Here is a 19,536-nt window from a genome sequence, read left to right on the forward strand (position 1 = left end):
CACACAGCTTAACTAATGACAAAAGTGCTTTATTCACTAAGAAGAAACATTTTAATCAATCAAAGATTAGTAAAGACTATGTTTACTGATGTACAGAAAAATTTAAGAATCTCACTCTTTCTCATCATTGTAAATACATACATTTTCCCCTCATGATTAAAATTCTGAAAAATCCCAATACAAACAAGAAAATGTGTTTATCAGGGAAAAGAATTAGAACATAAGCAATTTCAGACCATGCCAGACCTATATGTAGGTCACGGTTATCCAGCTGTGTCCCTCAGTGATGCCAGGTCAGCATGGAACCAGGCCTTAAAACGTCAGCCCCAAAAGGAACCACAAGAGAGACTGATTTGATTATCTGAGACAAATGTGACCCATGGGACGTGCATTCTGGGTAAAAAACTTAGAAGTAATGCTTCAAACTGCCTCACATTACCTATGAGAAATTTTTAATACCATAAACAAGCTTTGACAATGACAAAACTGTATGAAGAATGTGAAATTTGTCCCTCTTCGCACAAAGAAATCACTGGCGTAGAGGAGCACTGGGGTAGGAGGCCAGCATGAGAGCAGGTGAGGTTTACCTACCTTCTCCTGCCAAAACTGCTACAGCCACACTGACCAACACAGTGGCAACTGGGCAGAGGATGGTCATCGGGCAAGGCAGAGAAACTGGGCCACAACCAAGACCAGAAATTCACCTCCACAGAAGAGAGACTAACCAATTCCTCGAGTTAGGCCTGTCAGTGGTCATTCCAGAGCATTCAGCTAAGGCAGAGATCAACCACTCAGACCAACACATCAGAGAACAAAGGTCCCAGGTCCTAGAGTCTTGAACACTCTGACATCAGGCTTTCAGTAGACCAGAGCTTGATATGAAAGCCAATAGCCTTCCTGACAAGGGTTTCCATGTGCATCACACCCAGGCCGAGGCCTGCTCTCGGGACATGACCAAGCATGAGGCCTCTGTAAGGACAAATGGGTCCATGTGGCCAGAGTACTGAGAGAAGGGAATGGGGAGCCCAGTGGTCCACAGTGAGGGAAACACTTCTTTCCCCCACCTCACATGCTGGGTATTTAGGGGTAACTGCAAGTGAGAATTCTCTGAGGAAGGGGTGAGGAAGAGACAGAGGGAAGTGCTTCACGATGATGGCCTGGGAGACTCACTAAGGAAAACTGAAACCAACCTCTTTTAAATCCACTTGCCACTTTCTTGGGTCAATGTCAAACTCACAAGACAAATACCATTCTCCTCATCCATGAAAATGAGAGCTGGTTGAGGCAGTCTTACATTCTTGAACTATCACCTAAATCCACCCCAAGCCCTGCTTTCTACCAAGTAAGAGGCACCTCACAAAACATCTTCCATGCAGTTGAAGAAGATGGAAGAAGAGGCAAGGTATGCTGCCCAGTGATTGGCCATGATTTTAACTGCCATGGAAACAGAGTTGAGTTTCTAAAACACACTCCATTTAAACATTTCTCTAGCCACCATATTAAAGTGTTTTCTGAGTTTGCTGTCTCCTAGAAGTGGTCTAATGACTTGAACTTTCAGGATTCCTTCATAAGGAGGTAGGTCACTCAAAGTCAATATGATTCTCAATTATATTGACCTTCAGGTCACAGAGGGTGAATTTATATCCTTGAAAATCAGCTACAGGGTGAGAGAAAGATCAGGACAAGTGCCGGCCAATGCCTGGAAGAAGGGAGCCTGGAGCTGCGATGGAATTCGGCCAGCTTTAGATATTAGCAAAAACACAAATGCCCATGTTATAACAGGAGAAGACTGCATTGCCATTTTCTTCCAGCTCCCAAGTACTATACAGTGTGCTCCTTTCAAGGAGAGCAGACCCTGCCATAGAAGAGAATGGTTTGGGTTTTGTTGTGTCTGATGAAAAAGAGAAAAGGATGATTGGCATTAAATGTCACCCAGGATGGTGTGCCCTTTTCCATGCCGACAACTCCACTGGCTGCAACTGCCTGTGTGCCATTTTCATCCACCTCCACAAAGGTTTTATGGACAACTTTGGACAGGTACAAATTGGGACTTGGAGAGATTCCAGTCAGATCAGCCTTTGTTTCATCAAAGATATCCGTGATGCCCATGTCTTGTAGAATAGAATTGAGGTCATAGCTGTCTTCCAGGGTGAACTGGGGAAGGGAGACGGCTACACTTTCTTCTGACATATTTTCAGAACTGCTCCAGGCCACTATCTTTTCATAGGTGATATTCCTTTCCAGCTACAAGAGGAAGAAAATAACATTTAAGATCAGATTATGAGCCTGCCACGAATACCCCAATTACTTCAAAGAGTCTGAGTCTATTTCAACAGTCAGTAACAATCTTCAAGGTCTTTCCCTAAGCCTTAAAATACTCTGATTTCATTTAAAACTCCTCCAAGCAAATCTCTTTCCTCTTTAAAAGTTCCAGGATAGTTTGGGTTCCAGCATTCTTTGGTGTCTGAAAGACTAGTGTTCAAAGCCCACCAAAGTTCAGTTGAATATGTTGGGTGAGCTTGGCCAAGCCTTGACATTCTGAAGTTCAATCTCCTCTTCTATAAAATGGAGATACTATCATTAGGCTACTGCAAGGATTAAACAAAATAATGTATGTAAACTATTTAACATAGGCCAGGCATATAACAAATTTTGAATAAAGATTATTATTGTAATTACTATACCAGCATTTCTCTGCCACTGTCTCTCTATTTCTCTCTTCATCCACATGACCATATGGATTCCTACCTCACAAGTAATCTATTCCAGTGTCAGCATCTCCACCTCTGTCAAGGCAGAGGCACCTAAAAGCAGGATTCCACTAAAGGTCTTTAACTGAGCAAAAGAGTCTGAGTAGAAGGCCAAAAGTCAAGTTGTTCAGAGAAAAGGAAAAGCCATTTCATTTGTAGCAATTTTCAAGTTACTCAGCATCCAGATTCCTAAATCCGGAAAAAATAATTTCAGAGAGCTATGAGATTAAAGAGGAAACTCCTATACAACATTTTTGGCATTTGTTCTTTAGTTCTAAACAAATGAGGAATAAATATCTCAACAAATTCAGATTCTTAAATATTCTTTGATATCTCTTATAGCTCAGCTACCATCCTTCCTCAGTGTGATAGATGGTAGATACCACTGCTTTCCAAAGATCTATAATGAAATATTTTGTAGAGACATGAAAATGAAAGTCTACCTCTTCCAGGCCCTTCAAGTTATCTGCAGAGCAAGATGGAAGCAGGATGAACATGCTGAGCTCCCCCTTGGTATACCTCATTTCAAGGATCTGTGCCTTCAGCTCCTCTATGAAGCCGATTCTAAATAGACCTTTTTGATTCATCATCTTCACAGTCTTCTTTTCGTTCTGTAGTAGACAAGGTAGAAAGTGACAGGACTGCTATGATAACCTCACAAACTCACATGGTCCTCAACTTCTCTGAAAACAGGGGTCCATTAAAGCTTCACCAGAAGTTCTGAGCCACACTAGTGATCCAACCAAAGAGAGTCCTCTGCCCACTGGTCAGCTGGCCTTTCCTTTACCAACACTTTATCTTCCCATGGTTTTAATCGGTTCTTCAGCTTCCAAGACCACTTGTTGGTAGACTGTCTTTCCAGGCATCTACCCACAGCCTAGCCAGCAGAAACAAGCCCTGCCAGCTCTCTGTCTTCCATACCTGTTCCATCCCAGTCACTTGGCCTCATGTGGCCCCCTGCACCTGCTGGCCTGAATGCCCCCACCACAGTGCCAATGGGAACCTTGGTTAAATGATAACCATCTACATATTAAATTAACAACACTTGTTCCATAGGCTTCCATCAGAGGAAATGGCACCACTCCAGGCACTTTAAATCTCAAAATAATCTCAAGGTATGTAGGGGGTCATGAATCTACAGATGAGGATGTACAGCACTTGAGAGAGGAACATGGCTAGCAAGTGCTGGCCTGGGGCCTGACTCTTCCCTTTCCTCCCATTCTGCAGCTTGGTGGCTTGAGGCAAACACTCACAGAGTGAATCCTAACGTGAATTTGGCTAAGTAACTTAACCTTTGCATTTTTTCTCCCTCAACTCCTAAATGGGAATAATAATAACATCCATTTTCATAACATTATTTTGGGAACAAATGAAATAATGAGCGGAAAATGCTCAGTGCAGTGCCTGGCACAAAAATGCTTAATAAACTTCAGGTACTGATTTTTGTACTAAATGTTCTTATTATACATGTAAGCTGTGACCCAGTGATCTAAGTTTTAGATTTGAGTATACACACTGCAAATCATTCTGAGTGGAAATTCTGAGTGGAATATCTAATGTAGTACCTCATTTAGAGAGAAATGTGCATCAACTGTGTTTTCACAGTCGAAATATTTTTCCCATTTGGCCTTGAAGTAAACAGCATTCACTAGCACCAGCACGGTTGCATTGGTAAGAGTTTCCTTTCTGAAGAGTTCCTTGATTTTACCTAAAAAAGAAAAAGTGCCAGAGAATATCCTGAATATGAACTGTATGAAAAGTACTCAAGTAGACATATTTCTTTTAATGCAGCTTAACATCCCCAAGGCTAGAGAATGTCCCATTGAAGAGACACGCTGACCCCAGAAAATTGAAAGACTCATAGTCTGGGGTGGGATGGAGGTAGAGATAAGGGTGGGAGAGATGGGGGAGGCGCCCTCTCACTAAGAGGGGCCCATTCCAAGCACTGTAACTGGGGGAATTTCCTCTGATTCTCTGTATCACCGTGGTTGGAACTTGTCACCAGACATCTTATGCCATGGTTGACCTTTCAAATTATGTATCCTACCACTTATTATATCATATAGTCTCCTTGAGAAAAAAACACTGTTGTATAAACTTCCTATCTCAAGCACTTACCATAGAAGATGAAAAAAATGCATACAAATTCTTGCATACAAACAAAAATGCATATAAATATATGGGGCCATGATAGAAAACTGATTTTCTAGGGACTTTCACATGCCCTCTCTCATTTCATTCCACATCAACCCTGAGAAGGAGGTATTGTTATCCCTTCTTTATAGTAGAATAAACTACAGCCAATGAGAGGAGAGGCCACAGAGCTAAAAAGCAGCAAGGCCGATGGAGATGAGTCCTGGGGCCTTCCCGCTCCTGGCCTGGTTCTGCGGCTCCTCCCACAATAACCAGCCCTAAAGCAGACTGGAAAAGCCCATGCTATCAGGCAATAGTCCATCCATCATTTTCCACCTCAGAATACTAAATCCTCAGTTACTTGAATGCATGTCAAGGCCTTAAAATGAGAAGATCTTTCCACCTCAAGAAGATTTCCACTTAAATCCCATAGCAATAGATTATGTTGACATCACCTACACTTAAAATACTTTGGGAGAGTTAACTAAGTGAGGAGAAACTAGATATTCATGGCTTAGTATTACTTTCTCCAGTGAACCACTTTCCTCTTGGCAACTGAGTGGAACCTTGAAGGAATGAGAATTTCTATGGCATGTGGAAGAAATAAGGAGAAATAATTTTGGAGTTTGGGTGCTTCCCCCAAGGAAAGGCCAGACAGGGATATCCCAGCCCCAAGCCAACGTGAGGAGGTCAAGAGACAAGGAAGGAAATTCATCAAATGGAAGAGAGAATCAGAAAGCATTGCACCGGACACCAAACTGAAGCAAGTCAGACATCTTCCCCAGGCCATCCATCACTGAGAACATGTGCAAACGCCCTGGGACATGGTCTTATTCTGAAGGCAGAAGAAGTGATGCACTATGTGTGTTCCCTCATGTACTCCAAACTTTTCATTGCACAGAAGCATCTTTCTCAGACCCACACTGTAGTCAAAAAAATGCCCTGATCCATCCAGCAGTTTGATCTGACCCCAAGGAAGCCACTAACCTTTAGGCCTGAGGGAAAGAGTTTATTCTGTTTCTCAAGCCTACATATGCTCTGGTAGAAGGAAGCGGTCGCTAAGTCCTATCCAGGGTACCAGCATCAAGCGGGCTGACATCCTCCCTTCTTCTCCATAGAAAGCCAACAAAACCACAGACCATTTCTCCCCGTGTGTGAAACACAAATCTGGGGAGGTTTGAGTCTCCAACACAGGGATGGTGGGGCATGAATCTAGTGGGGACATGGTTCAGGGGGACAAGACCACTGCAAGTAAACAAGAAATAGGAAAGGGAAAGGTTTAAAGGAGAAGTTGAAGCCTCTCACTTGTTGGCTACACTGAGTTCAGAACACAAAGGCTAATCCTTAAACAGCAATAACTACAATAAATAACACTTCTAACCTGAGGACACAAACCTTGTTCAAGGATCGTTTATCTGTTTTAGAAATCCTTTTTTTAAAAAAAACCTAAATCATGGATTGGGTATATTCCCATTTTGGAAAATCTTTAATTTGTTTGAAAAATTGCATTAAAATATTTGACATGTTACGAGGAGACATAAATGGGGTGTCAGAAAGGCAATTTCTTTATTTGGGCTTATTGTCTCTGCTTTGCATTTGAAGAATCAAGATGTTCAAGTTAAGGTACTGTGAGTCATTCTTGATGACCCGCTGACTCTCATTAAACCATCCATCCTATCCAAGTGACTGGTAAAATCCTTCTGATCTACACCTCAATATCGCTCAAATCCATCCAGTTCTCACCATCTCCACCAGCACCACCTGGTCCAAGCTGCTAGCACCTCTCTCTTGTTCTTCTACAATGATGCTCTATCTGCCATCTGCACCTACATGCCCTCCTGTCCACTTCCAATCTGTTCTCCGTTGGACAATGAGTCTTCTTTTTAAAAACACACTCTCTGTCTTAAACCTTCTCTAGCTCCCCTTTGTTCTTAGTTCATCATGTGAAGCAACACTGAAAACTTTTATACTTGAGTGGGTTCTTATTAAGGCAACATGAATTTGTATATTAATTACAAGTACATATGAGACACTAAGACACCTACTATAGATTTGAAACTCCTTCCAACTCAATTAAAGAATATTTTTAAACGTGCTGTATTGTTTTTGTTGTATGACAGATGTTGGAAGTCCAAGAAACAGGGTCCTAAATAATTCTAATATGACAGACGAACTCCAATGTCAGTGGATATTTTACAGGGAAGATGAGTTTTGATTCTATGAGCAACTGAACCTTCAGTGCTGAAAACACTGGTGTGATTCAAACAACGACAACAATCAATGCATACCATCAAAAGGAAACTCTAAACTATGATGAATGAATTAGAAGCATTAGAAATATTGAAACAAAAAATAGAACTTATGAGGAGAAACCATTTAGAACGTGAAACTATGGGTTCCATTTGCTAAAGAAAATACAGCTTTAGAGAATCATGGAATTTCATAGAGGCAAGAGATCTTCTCTCTTCTACTCCATCATTTTACAGATGTGGCTGCTGAGAACCAGAAAGGTTATCAACACAAGGTCATTTAACTAAGATCTTCTCTTTTCTACTCCATCATTTTACAGATGTGGCTGCTGAGAACCAGAAAGGTTATCAACACAAGGTCATTTAACTAAGATCTTCTCTTTTCTACTCCATCATTTTACAGATGTGGCTGCTGAGAACCAGAAAGGTTATCAACACAAGGTCATTTAACTAATTTAGCTGCAGTCAGGCCCAGTTTCACATGGTTTCTGTTTTGCTTTTAATGCAAGCATCAGAGCAGTAAAGAACCCCTTACTCTACCAAGTTAAGCACAGGAACAAGGTATAGTTATTTCATAAAGATTGATAATATTCCACAGTAGCACAATTTATAATTTTTTGGAATAACCGTGTAACTGAGTTACGTGAAGAAAAGATTAGAAGGAAGACATTAAAGAGTAGAGGGTAAGTGAAGATTAATCCCAGATGCCTCGAGGCTGAGGATTTGGCAGACAGGCAAGCGTGCTGGACGAACCAGGCTGCCAGAAAGAGAGGTAGCATAGCAGATTGTATTTAAACCTCGATGGGAGGGAATGGCCATGTTGGGAGCCCACGTTCATCCAGTCTGATCCCTCTTCCATTTAGAGACTTCCATTGTGCAGGGAGCTGGATGGGCTGGAAAGGGAGCTTTATATTTAAAAATTATGTCATTTATGTTGAACTCAAATTTTCACCCTTCATCACTATCTGTAAGTCCCCCTTCACTCAGAGAATACCTATTTACCTAGTGAAAAGTTGTTAAGAATAAGGATTTTATTATTTTCGTTTCCCTCTGAGTAACTAGATTCTCTTCAGAATCTTTTTACTGACCCCTAAAAAAAAAAATGGACATAGTTAACATCCTGCTGGCATTGTGCTTGGCTGAAAGCCACTTCATCTTTGTGAGGGAGCAAAGGAGCCACAATAAGTAACCACAGTACCTAAGCATTTTAGCTGTTTGACACCAGCAGAACACACTTTGGACCCACTCCACATGCATGAGCATCTGGCCTCTGACAGACTAGCAATCTGAAATGCTGGGCTGACTTGTTTTCTTTTAAATGGAAAAGAATACTAGCTACACTGTGTTTGGTTTTTCTTACCTTGGGATTGAGATTCAACCCAGAAATTAATCTCTTGTCTGGACTTTTCAGTGTCTTTCTTGAAATCAACACTTTCAATCGTCGTGTGGTAAAACTGAATCACACCATCTGTGTATTCCTGATAAATTGGGATAAATAGAAATAATGCAAGAAAATCACACAATTATGCTAATAGTTAAGAGTGAGGCAGTCATGAGAAGCCTAGTGAGAAAGATGTCCCTAATCATTTAAGCTGGATGCTTGTGGTCTCTCTCTGTGCCCAGTCTTAACTAGCCAGAGACATCTCTGCTGTTGTGGTGACAATTTAGGATGTAGAATGCTTATTCACGGAGCAGTCCATAGTTACTATGGCACAAGACTTTCCAACCGGATGTCTTTTTATTTGGCCATTCCGCTTATGGAGACATCACAAGATACATATCAGGTAACGTGAGAGACTTAGCTGTAAAATGCTTTTATTTTTAAGAATTAAAACCCTGCTTAATAACCCAGTAACGGTTACAGAGTTTCTGTTTGGGGTGATGCTTACACAACATTGTGAATGTAATTAATGCCACTGAATTGTACACTTAAAAACGGTTAAAATGGCAATTTTTATGTTACAGATATCTTTATCACAATTTTTAAAAAATTAATAATGTAATACACCAAAAACATTGATTTGCACATTTTTAATGGGTGAAGTGTACGATATGTAAATTTATATCTCAATGATGCTACTTTTAAAAGAAAGCATATGAAATCTCATTTTCATTGTAGGAGAACATACTTATTTCGGTCAAAATAAGCTACTCGCTCTTCTCAGGATGCCAGCCCTAACCAGCTATATCCATCTGCCATTGGCCACGCCTCACGTTTATTCCTAGGTACATGGCTCCTTCTAGTGGTGAGGGAGGAAACTGAAGCCCAGATCCAGATGCATCTCGCTCCAGATACAAAGCTGTTAGGCCACAGAGACGAAACACACGCCTTTTGGGCTCCAAATGCAGTCTCCTTCTGCCGTGCCACTCGCATCTTTAGTGAGTACAATTTCATTGCAGGGTGGCCTGATCGTGGCACAAAAGGACATTTTGGAGAAGTGCCTTGGAGGAGGTGGGGGTAACAGGAAGAGGAGCTACCACGTGCATCATCTGCCAGGCACCTTGACTTTAGAACACCATTACCAAATCCACACGTGCTCCGAAGGCTGTTAGTCACGTGACCCTCTTCCCCACCCCCCCTCCCCACCCCACCCCCACCCCCCGCCTTGATCCCACTCACAGCGGGCCCCATAAACCGCTCAAGTTGAAAACTGGGAGGAGGGCAACAGAAGGTGTGGGAAAGAAAGGTGGGTCTCCGACGTCCCGCCAAGCCACAGCACATCCTCCTGTCAGAGAGGTTTGTGTTCTAGATGGGAGCTGAGTATTCCAGCTACACACTGATTTTTCAATAGCATATTATAGATAGCTTTAACCCCCAGTCATGCCTGACTCACCGGACAGATTGGGAATTCCTGCTCTCCATAAAGCCTGTTGGCAATACTCAGAATGTAATCAACTTTGATCCTGTCTAATTTGCAGAGAAGCTGCCCGAAGTAGCAGCTGAGCAGTGCGCTCTCATCTCCTGAAGACGCGGCCTAACAAAAGAAACAAAACAGGATCTTCTCAGAGGAGTTAAATGCCACTAAAGCAAGCTGTCGTTTCGCTTTCTTACCATGTGGGGGAGCAAACTGAGAAGAAGAGAGGAATGGAGAGTGAGAGACAGTCCTAGTGGGAGATCATGGCTCCCACATTATCGTCAAGATCACCCAGGAAAAATGTATTTGGTGACTCAGCAATGCACACTATAATTTAGATTAGCGCACCTCTTTTTTCTCTGTACTCAAAAAAATACAGGATACAGACAATCTTGTCTCTATCCTCTTAAACTTGCTAAGGTAAGGGGATATTTAACCTGGAGAGTATCTTTCCTGCTCCTGGTATGAGACAACCAATAAAAGTTGTGGGTGTCAGTACAGATTTCAACATTAAATAGACCAGGCAAAAGTGGAGAGAGGGAGATTGGGTTATCCCACAGCTGTTTCCCCCCCTTACTGCCCTTCATCCTCAACTGTGGTCCATCCTGGGAACCTGTGGCCTATAAAGATAGCAAGTACTGGGACTATGATCCAAGTTTCTTTATCATAAGCAGAAGATACTAGATCCTGCTCTTTATGAAATCAGCTTACAGTCAAGGACATCTAAGGCACAAAATCAGAAAAGAATTGCGGGTCATACTGGATTATTATTGCTATTGTTGTTGCTGTTGAGGACAGCCAGGGGATAAGGGATATTTGGGGATAAGCAACCATCGCCTAATATAGTCCAGCCAGAGCAAGCAATTTGTAAGGAAGAGTGACAGGAGTTCGTGGGGGCTCACCTGCAGATTCAGAGACCCTGTCGTTTCTTTCTGCTCTTCAGGAGAGCTGTCAACCAGCACTTCTTGTGCTTTGCTTTTCAGACAGGGATCAGGTTCTTTGCTTTCATTCTGGGAAAATTCATTGAAGTGTAGCACCTGCATGATAATGGTATGGGGTCTCTCAGACCATATGAACAGCAGGAAGTCTGAATAACTTCAGAAACATTTTTATAATGTGATAATGGCAATGATTATACAGTCAAACAAAACAATCAGCAACAGTAAAAGCAAAATGGATGTTTCTTTTTGACTTGGCTTGTGAGATGCAATGAAGGGGAAGGAAGCTGAATGCTACCCCCCACTGGGGCTGCATTTAAGAATGAATGTAACCAAACTAAAAGAATATCAAGGTATTTGCTAGCCACATGTGGCCATTGAGCCAGGCTGAAGTGACTGTTAATGTAAGACACACTTGCCAGATTTTGAAGACTTAGGATGGAAAAAAAAAAAAAGAATGTAAAAAATCTCTTTTAAATTTTTCAATTGATTACATGTTGATATGATAATATTTTGAATGTATTGAGTCAAATAAAATATATCATTAAAATTACTCTCACTTATTTCTTTTCACTTTCTTAATATGGCTACTAAAAATTTTTACTGATGTACATGACTTAAATTATATTCACATTAGACACCACCGATCTAGAGCTTCAAATCAATCAAGCGAGTCAGGACAGCAAAAGACAAGTTTTTGCGGAAAGGTAGGAGACAAGCAGCACATCTTGTACTGCTCAGGGTAGGTTTGCTGAGCAGGTAGGGTTAGGGTTAAGGTTAAGGTTAGGGTTAGGGTGACAACCAAGTGCCTGGAGAAAGAACATCCGAAACCCGAACTGGAGGATGCCAACCACACTCCAAAGCTAAGTTTTGCTAATGGAATAATATACAAAATCTAAATAAAGGAACAAAGTAGAATGACCCTAAGCACATTCTGCCTTAATCCAAGACATCACCCCTCCATATTAGGGACAACAGCTGTGTTCAGGCATAACCCCTGACCCGGGGAAGTATAAGATCAAACTCAGGGGCTGTAGTTTACTGGGGAGTTGTTCTTGTCACTTTCATTCATTCATTCTTCAAATTTACATTGGGTGACTACCACTATAAACGAAGCACTGTTCCCGGACAGAGATTCCTGCCTCTAGATTATAGTCTAGTCGGGGGGGGGGGGACATGCAAAAAGTAATGCACGCAGTAATTAACTACTGTATGCAGTATGTTAGAAGATGGAAAATGGCATGTAGGGGGAAATAACTAGGGTAAGAGAAAATCGTACAGGGTTGGTGGCCACATTGGAGTGTTAGATTCACAGGTCAAGGTAAGCCTTGTTGAGAAGGTCAACTCTGATCAACGTCCTGTGGGAGAAAGTAAGTTATAGATCTGTTATCTGGGGGAAGAGCCATCAGACAAAGGGAAGGGAGCTAGGGCCCTAAGGCAGGAGTGGGAATGACTTAGCCAAGGGAGCTGGGAGCCCAGTGTGGCTGGAGCCAGTGAGAAGCAGGAGAGGAGAGATTGAGTCTCCAGGTTTTCTGGAAGTCACATCCCAGATGCTCACGGGCTGTTTCAAGGACTCCGCTGCTCTCATTAGTGAAATGGGAAGTCTGGATTTTGAGCAGATGAGAAACAGGATCTTTCTTAGGTTTTGAAAGGATCTTTCTGGCAACTGGGTTGAGAACAGACTGTCAGTGGAAGCATGGACGCCCATTAAGAAGTTATTTCCAGGTTAGAAGGGACAGTGATGGGTCAGCCCTCAGAGAATGGTGGGAAATGCCTAAGTTCTGGATAAATTTTGAAAGAAAAGCCAAGAGGGTTTTCTGACAAATCTAATGTGAAGTGAGAGAGAAAGAGAGGAGTCAAGGAGGATGCCATGATCTCTAGCCACTGGATACATCGTCGATGCTTACTAAATATTTATTTAATGGAATGAGTGAGAGAGAAAACACATACATACATCAAAAATTCCTAGCAATATTGGTATCAATAACGACAGAGAAGAAGGGGGACAGACATGCAGACAGATAGAGACAAAGAAGATGAATGAGAAAAGCTGTCAGACTGGTGAGGTTGGGGAGGCTCCACAAAGGAGGTGGAGGTTTAAAAGAGCCTTGAAGAATGTTTGGATTGAAGAGAAAGCAAGGCGAGCATATAAATGAAGGCTGCGGGGCAGACGCGAGTCCAAGCAAGCCCAGGGTGCAGCGAGCAGCTTGTCTTGCCAAAGCCGAATTAGAGTCTGACTTTGCGTGTGGACCGGAGGTCCTGGATCCGCACCTGGTCGATCTGACGTGCGCTGTCACTTCTGGCCCCCAGACGGACCATGCCAAGGGCCGCCGAGAGGCTCAGAGGACAGAAGAAGATGTTTTTATGATAATCATCTTTGATTATCTCTTGGAAAAGATCAAAGCAAAATTTAGTGTTTGCTGCAACAAGAGAATCCATGGTGAAACTGATGACAGTCTAAAACCAAAAAAAACACGAGACAGAGAAAATGATGATCAGAGGAAAATAGGTAAACAGACAGTACTCATTTTACATAACTGAGATACAATCATACACAAATATTCAATATGTTATTAAGAACTGGAAAACTAAAGTCACCATCATCCTGGACAGATATTGATGTTGATATCGATATTGATACAGATAGAGATCTATTTTTGTTTAGTGGTTATGAATTAGTTTCCTAAAACTGCCGTAACAAATTACCACAAACTGAGTGGCTTAGATAACAGGAGTTTATTCTCCCTCAGTTTTGGAGGCAGATGTCCAGAATTAAGGTGTTGGCAGGATTGGTTCATTCTGGAATACACGGCATTCATACTTCTATTCCCCTTATCATTGCGTAAGGTAATTGTTTTTTTATATTTCTGTCATTGCTTCCAAAAGATAATTCTCTTGAGAGCAGGTTCCGTGTTTTTTATTCATTTTTGTATCCCATCAGTAAAGAATACAGATGGTGGCAGATAAGAGCACTTAACAAGTATTTATGGATTATTTGCTATCATCTGCCCCTTTTCTGTTGTAAAGAATTCTAAAATTCTGTTTGAAATATTAGATGATAATTCAGTACCTCATATTAATTCTGTATACATTCTTCAGGCAGCTGTAATTAATAGAGATGGTACATAGTAGAGTCAACTGTTGATTGATTAATTCTCTACTATGTTAGAAATACTTCACTTATTAAACTGGTTTCCTTTATAGTGAAAATGTAAATCTCAGACTAGGTAGGTTTTCCAACAAACCAAAGTATTCTGGGTGAAACTGTTCTTTCCTAAATAGTAGGAAGAAAAAATTATATCCCAAAATATTTCACATGTTATAATTTCCTTAATTTCCACAAAGCTATTAATAACCTAAGAATGAAAGTCCAACTTTACACGGGTAGGTGGTATTCTGCTGGAATAAATATTCAAACCTGGTTATAACTAATTAAATGATAAACAATATCTAAAAACAAAGAAATACATGTGAAAGATGCAAGCAAAAGCATTTCCAACTTTGTTACAAAAAAGAAATGCAAACTCATACTATTTAAGATATAGATATTCTAAATATCTTACCATTTTATATTTCAGAAATAATTAATAAAAAGATGAAATACAATCTGTCAATTATGTAAAGATTTAAAAAATTATTCAAATACCCATATTTTTAAAAAATCAATCAGATACATCAGACATCAGACCATGTGTTTGGGGGCTGAGGGAGGTGACAGGTACCACTAATATGTCCTAGCAGGCATTGCCACATTTACAAAAAATTCAAAACATCATAAAACAAAATTGCTCTTTTTTAAAAGACATTTGACTTAATAAAACTAGCATATCCTTTGGTTTCAATCAAATCTCCTTTGGGTTTCTATTATTTAACGTAATTTTCCAATGCAGTGTTCATTGTTAAAAATGAAATTAAGTAATGTTAGCATTTACCTTCTTGCCTTCAGAGTTGCTGCTAACAGCTGGCCAGGTAAGTTTCAATCTACACCCCATCAGGAATGGAAATTTATTAACTTTGCCCCTCCCACAATGGCATCTTTCCAAGTGCCATTTTGGAACCCAGGGTAAAATTATCAATGATTGATTAAAGGGGAAAAAAAGAAAGAAAAGGAATGTGTGGCATATATATTTTTAAATAAATTCTCATGCTAAATGCTTTCAACTAAATTAAATATTTAACTTACTATGTTTATATTTTCTTTGCTCTTTCCAGTTGGGTCTCTTTTCAGAGGCCTCATAGTAATGTTTGACCCACAGCTTTCAACCCAAATCCCTATACTTGATAAATAGAGAATTATTTTATTTCACACACCCATTGTCTTGGATATTCCCTTATACATGAATTTCTATATTATTCTAAACTTTTTTTTGACTTATTACATAGGACTTGCAAAATGTAGTTTAAGCTATTTTCAAAGTTGTTTTTTCTCCCTGCAGCAGCCTTGGGCGGGAGTGGGGATTACGATTTCATTTATTGACTAGAATAGCTGAATACCAATCAGGAGATAGAAATTATCAAGACCTACTGACAGAGAGACGGGGGAGGTGGGGGTAACTTTCCAGAAGAGAACAATTTGCTAGACACCAAAGGACTGATCAACTGTATACCAGTATCTCTGGAAATTCTGTCTAGTTATCTTCTTAATCTATTCAAGGAATTTTGGAGCCCCACATACCCCTACTTTCTTCCTTTCTTCTTCTTCCTTCGTTCCTTCATTCATTCCTTCTGTCCTTCCTTTCCTTTTTTCTAATTAAGCTTCTGATAAAGCTTTCATGGGACAAATATATTCCACAACTGAAAAAGCAGAAGTTTTAAAACAGACCCAAATAACTTTTGATGTTGCTTTTAGTTCTAACATTCTAGAATTCTGATTAGTTTAGGACTATAAGCATGGGGGCCAGTAAACAGGGCACAAAGGTTGTAACCAGAGGAGAGTCAGGGAGAGTAAAAACTTGGGGAATCGACATGATTTATAGACAAAATGAGGCCTCGTTCCCTTTTGACAGCTTTGTCTCCCTTTTCCAGCTTCTCGTCTGACAACATTATCTGAGCTCCGACTCCACGAATATGATTACATTAGACACAGGGAAATTCAAAAGAAAACTTTAAAGCAGGGGATATTGCCATTATGGAGAATAGAAGCTGGTTATATATACTATATGTATATGTATATTTATATGGAGAATGTAAGCTACTTATGCAGCTAGTGTATAAGTGAAACAAGAAAAACAAGTTTTATAAGGTAAGATATTGACCAATGGAAATTAGTAGCTGAGCATCAAAAGGGACTCATTTATCAGTAGTAAACCTAGAAAACAAATATGCTGTTAATTTTCTCCGCTTTTTCATTTGAAAATACTTGGGTTTTTTTCTCTAAATGCTTCCACAAGATTCTAAAACCCATCATTTTTCGGCTGAGTTTGGTCATTGGTTATGAATTACAAGAGAGTAGAAAATTTCAACATGTAAATCAATTAATACTTCATGCCAGTTGCTCCGTAACTACTTCATGTGGTTGCTGTCCAGCTTCACCTTTCAAAAAGGGTACTATCTACATTTAGAACAGGATGGGTTTTTTTTCACCTGGCTCCCTGGATTTCTGTTTGTCACGTTTGTTATTGTTGGCTGTTGATACTCACATGGCATTGGGCTTCTGGATGCCTGAGCAGATTCAAAGCTTATTTGAATATCTTTAATCTAGGATTGCACCTGTTTGTCTTCTCAAATAATCCAACAGAGACCTGGCTACAGATGACTGTGCCCTACAAGCCTAAAAATTTTGTCTGGTGTGATTGTTAAATCAGTAGTGATGAAATCCACCACAAAGTGTAGCAAAATATTAAGGTAAAGTAAAAATCACTAAAGAGGGCATGAGGATTCACTGAGCACTTACCATATGCCAGGCGCCCTTTGGGACATTGCATTAGTGATCTCATTTGAGAGACTGAAGAAAGTCAGTGTCTCTAATGTCAATGACTGTTAGAGAATTACACTAGAGTTTGGAGGAATTTTGGAGTCAACTAACCTGACAGTGCTATTCAAAACAAGCTAAAAAGTTTTTCTGTGTCAACAGGCTGTAAAAATAGGGTTTCATCAAGTGCAGAGTTAGAAGGCTCCTCCTAGATATGTTACAACTCCTCATGAGTTATGAGCCAAGCATTTAACCCTTCAATAACTTTTTCTTTCTGGAATTAAAAATTCAGGGATGCCAGAATGATTCACTAGACAGTCTTTGCCAGTTTGTGGTGCAAAACAATAGGATTAAAACTCTCCTGTGTGGTAAAGGCAGTATTTTTGAAATATTGTAAAGAAGCTCTTTTTCATCCAACTTTACATCATAATACTGAGGAAACAAACCGTGTTTATGGGGAAAATGTCAGCATAGAGACCTTCAATCTAATGAAAAATGTATCTTTTATCTAAACTAGACAGTTGACCTGACATTCACCATTTTATCCTCCAAACTTAAAAGCCTGGGTAACAACACATAAAATTTAAAAGAAAAACATATATATTCCATTGAAACAACAAAAAGAAACAGTAATAAAGACTAAAACAATAAACTTGTTTTAAAACTTGCAATCACCTTAAGATATCAATTACCCTTTCCTTAAAAGCCCTCAGTTCTCTCGGATCCAAAACTGAAGCCGCGGGGCTTGGAAATAGTGGCCACTGCCTGCCCCAAGTGACAGAGACACAGGGATCAAAGACAGCTAAAGCTGGGAGATGGCAAAGAATAAATACGTCACAGAAAAAGCTGCTCATTTGCAGTCAGAGGATCCAGATCCTGGTCTGACTCTTACTAGCCTGGGACGTGGAGCAAATACCTCTTGAACCTCAATTTTCACCTATAAAAAAATAGGGACAATCATTTGGCCTTCCTTGCTCTAATATGTTATACAATTGTTAGTATTATTATTATAATTACGCAGAATTAGGACTGCATTAACTTTTTCTCATTTCTTAGCCAAATTTATATGACGTATATCTATTTCTTCTACAATCGTAAATCAGGGCTTCATCCCTCAAATCAAGGTACAAAAACTATAGCCCACAGGTCAAATCCAGCCTATTGCCTGTTTCTGTAAATAAAGGTTTATTGATACACTGCCGTGCCCATTCATTTACTACTGTCTATGTTGCTTTCAAGCTACAATGGCAGAGTTGAGTAGTTAAGAAGAGACCATATGGCCTGCAAGGCCAAAAATATTTACTATTTGGTCCCTTACTGAAAAATTTGCTGATACTTGCTTTAAATGAGGAAACATAATTTTTAAAACCTATGAAATTTTTATATCCTTAGATATATAACCTCTCTTTACATAGAAGAAATGTTATAATACACTGATATGAAATAGTTTTTTAAATTAAAAATATGCATTTCAGTTTGATCTTAAGTTGAGGCAAAACTCTAAGCCCCTTGAGTATTGCACTAAAATAATAGCCCAGACATTCATTTGGTGAATAGCTATTTATTGAATCCTACTCTGTGTCAGGCGCTGGGTACACAGTGACCAGGACTGTGATCGTGCCTGCACTCATGATACCTAATGCGGTAGGAGCTTACAACCCAGACTGTATTATCTGCATCTAGATATAATAAACATTTATGAAGGACTTAAGATGTAACAGGCCCTTCCACACCCATTATGTCATTCAGTCCTTCCAATAAGTTGAGGGGAGACCTTATTATCCCAATATGACAAATGAGAAAGCTGGGACTCAGATAAGTTGCTCACAGTCACAATGCTAGAAAGTAGCAGGACCATAATTTTAGCACCTTGCTGTCTCTCTGATCCCAAGAATAAAGACCTGCAACACATATAGCTTCTAGCCCCAAAAGGCACCTTTACCAATAACAGTTTGTCCACCTCCCAACGTGTACCTGGAAGCCAGTGAGGACTGTCTGCAGCTAAGGTCTGTGCTCTGATGAAGCCAATTCAGTATCATGCAGAGGAGGGAACAGCTGAGCCTACAACCTGTGGAAACTGGTAAGGATGGGTGCTCAGCAAGTGATTCTGTGACTTTTTATGACCGTGAATCAGAATAATTAACCTATTAGATAGGGGGTACAAGAAATGTAAATATATGGTCATTAACTCAATGGGCTTTAAATTAAGGTAATTATCTCTAAGTCTGTGTTATTGTTCCTTTAGAACAAAGCATTCCACCATCAGCCTCTCTTTACAAGCTATCCCACAGCCTGCTATTTTCTGGAAGCCGTGGGTTAGAGAGGAAGCCTTTATAAAGGGCTGCTAGAAAGGCCTGGACTTCCTATCTCTGTTCCTTATTCCCTCTAAACAACTTGCAGAGCCCTTTAAGCACTGTGAAACCCCGTGAGTTCATTGTTTGTAAATGGAACACACGAAACCCAAGAGGAATGGTTTTCATAGCACATCCCAATCCACTCCCAGCAAAGGGATTGAGGGTGACAGAACCGTATGGTCGGAGCCAAGTATGAAGCAACGTAAAAGTGTAGCTGAGAGAGAAATCAGGAATCGCAAACTACTTTCTCCATGCCTCTATACCTACCCAGTTGTGACTGCAGCTCCGCGGCGTCCAGGACAATTCACTGAGCATCTTCACCAGTTATTTTTTCTTCTGGCATCTC

At 40.3% G+C, this 19,536-nt stretch overlaps 1 protein-coding gene across 2 annotated transcripts; it reads right to left on the minus strand.

The window, feature by feature from the left end:
• SERPINB12 (serpin family B member 12) lies at positions 1-18,948 on the minus strand. 2 transcript variants are annotated; one of them, XM_014843794.3, is made up of 8 exons: positions 18,811-18,948; positions 13,197-13,382; positions 10,890-11,024; positions 9,967-10,107; positions 8,493-8,610; positions 4,316-4,458; positions 3,194-3,361; positions 1-2,244 (listed from the first exon to the last, which is right to left on the minus strand). In XM_014843794.3, the coding sequence occupies exons 2-8, from the start codon at positions 13,362-13,364 to the stop codon at positions 1,840-1,842; spliced, it is 1,278 nt and encodes a 425-aa protein (XP_014699280.1). In that variant the 5' UTR covers positions 13,365-13,382; positions 18,811-18,948; the 3' UTR covers positions 1-1,839. The 2 variants fall into 2 exon arrangements, with proteins under 2 accessions (XP_014699280.1, XP_014699282.1); XM_014843796.3 differs by lacking the exon at positions 18,811-18,948 and adding an exon at positions 14,858-14,904 and having other exon boundaries at positions 7-2,244.
• Positions 18,949-19,536: the final 588 nt, after the last annotated feature.

The sequence above is a fragment of the Equus asinus genome, chromosome 7, assembly GCF_041296235.1.
Source record: "Equus asinus isolate D_3611 breed Donkey chromosome 7, EquAss-T2T_v2, whole genome shotgun sequence".
In the NCBI taxonomy this organism is placed as follows: domain Eukaryota; kingdom Metazoa; phylum Chordata; class Mammalia; order Perissodactyla; family Equidae; genus Equus; species Equus asinus.

What these genes read in the sequence shown, in the direction of transcription:
- SERPINB12 (XM_014843794.3), bottom strand. Translation starts at nt 13,364, where the DNA reads ATGGATTCTCTTGTTGCAGCAAACACTAAATTTTGCTTTGATCTTTTC. An exon ending in GGTTGAATCTCAATCCCAAG is followed by an intron (nt 4,459 to 8,492) that starts GTAAGAAAAACC and finishes TTTCTTTTTTAG; the next exon opens with GTAAAATCAAGGAACTCTTC. An exon ending in CACATTTCTCTCTAAATGAG is followed by an intron (nt 3,362 to 4,315) that starts GTACTACATTAG and finishes TGTCTACTACAG; the next exon opens with AACGAAAAGAAGACTGTGAA.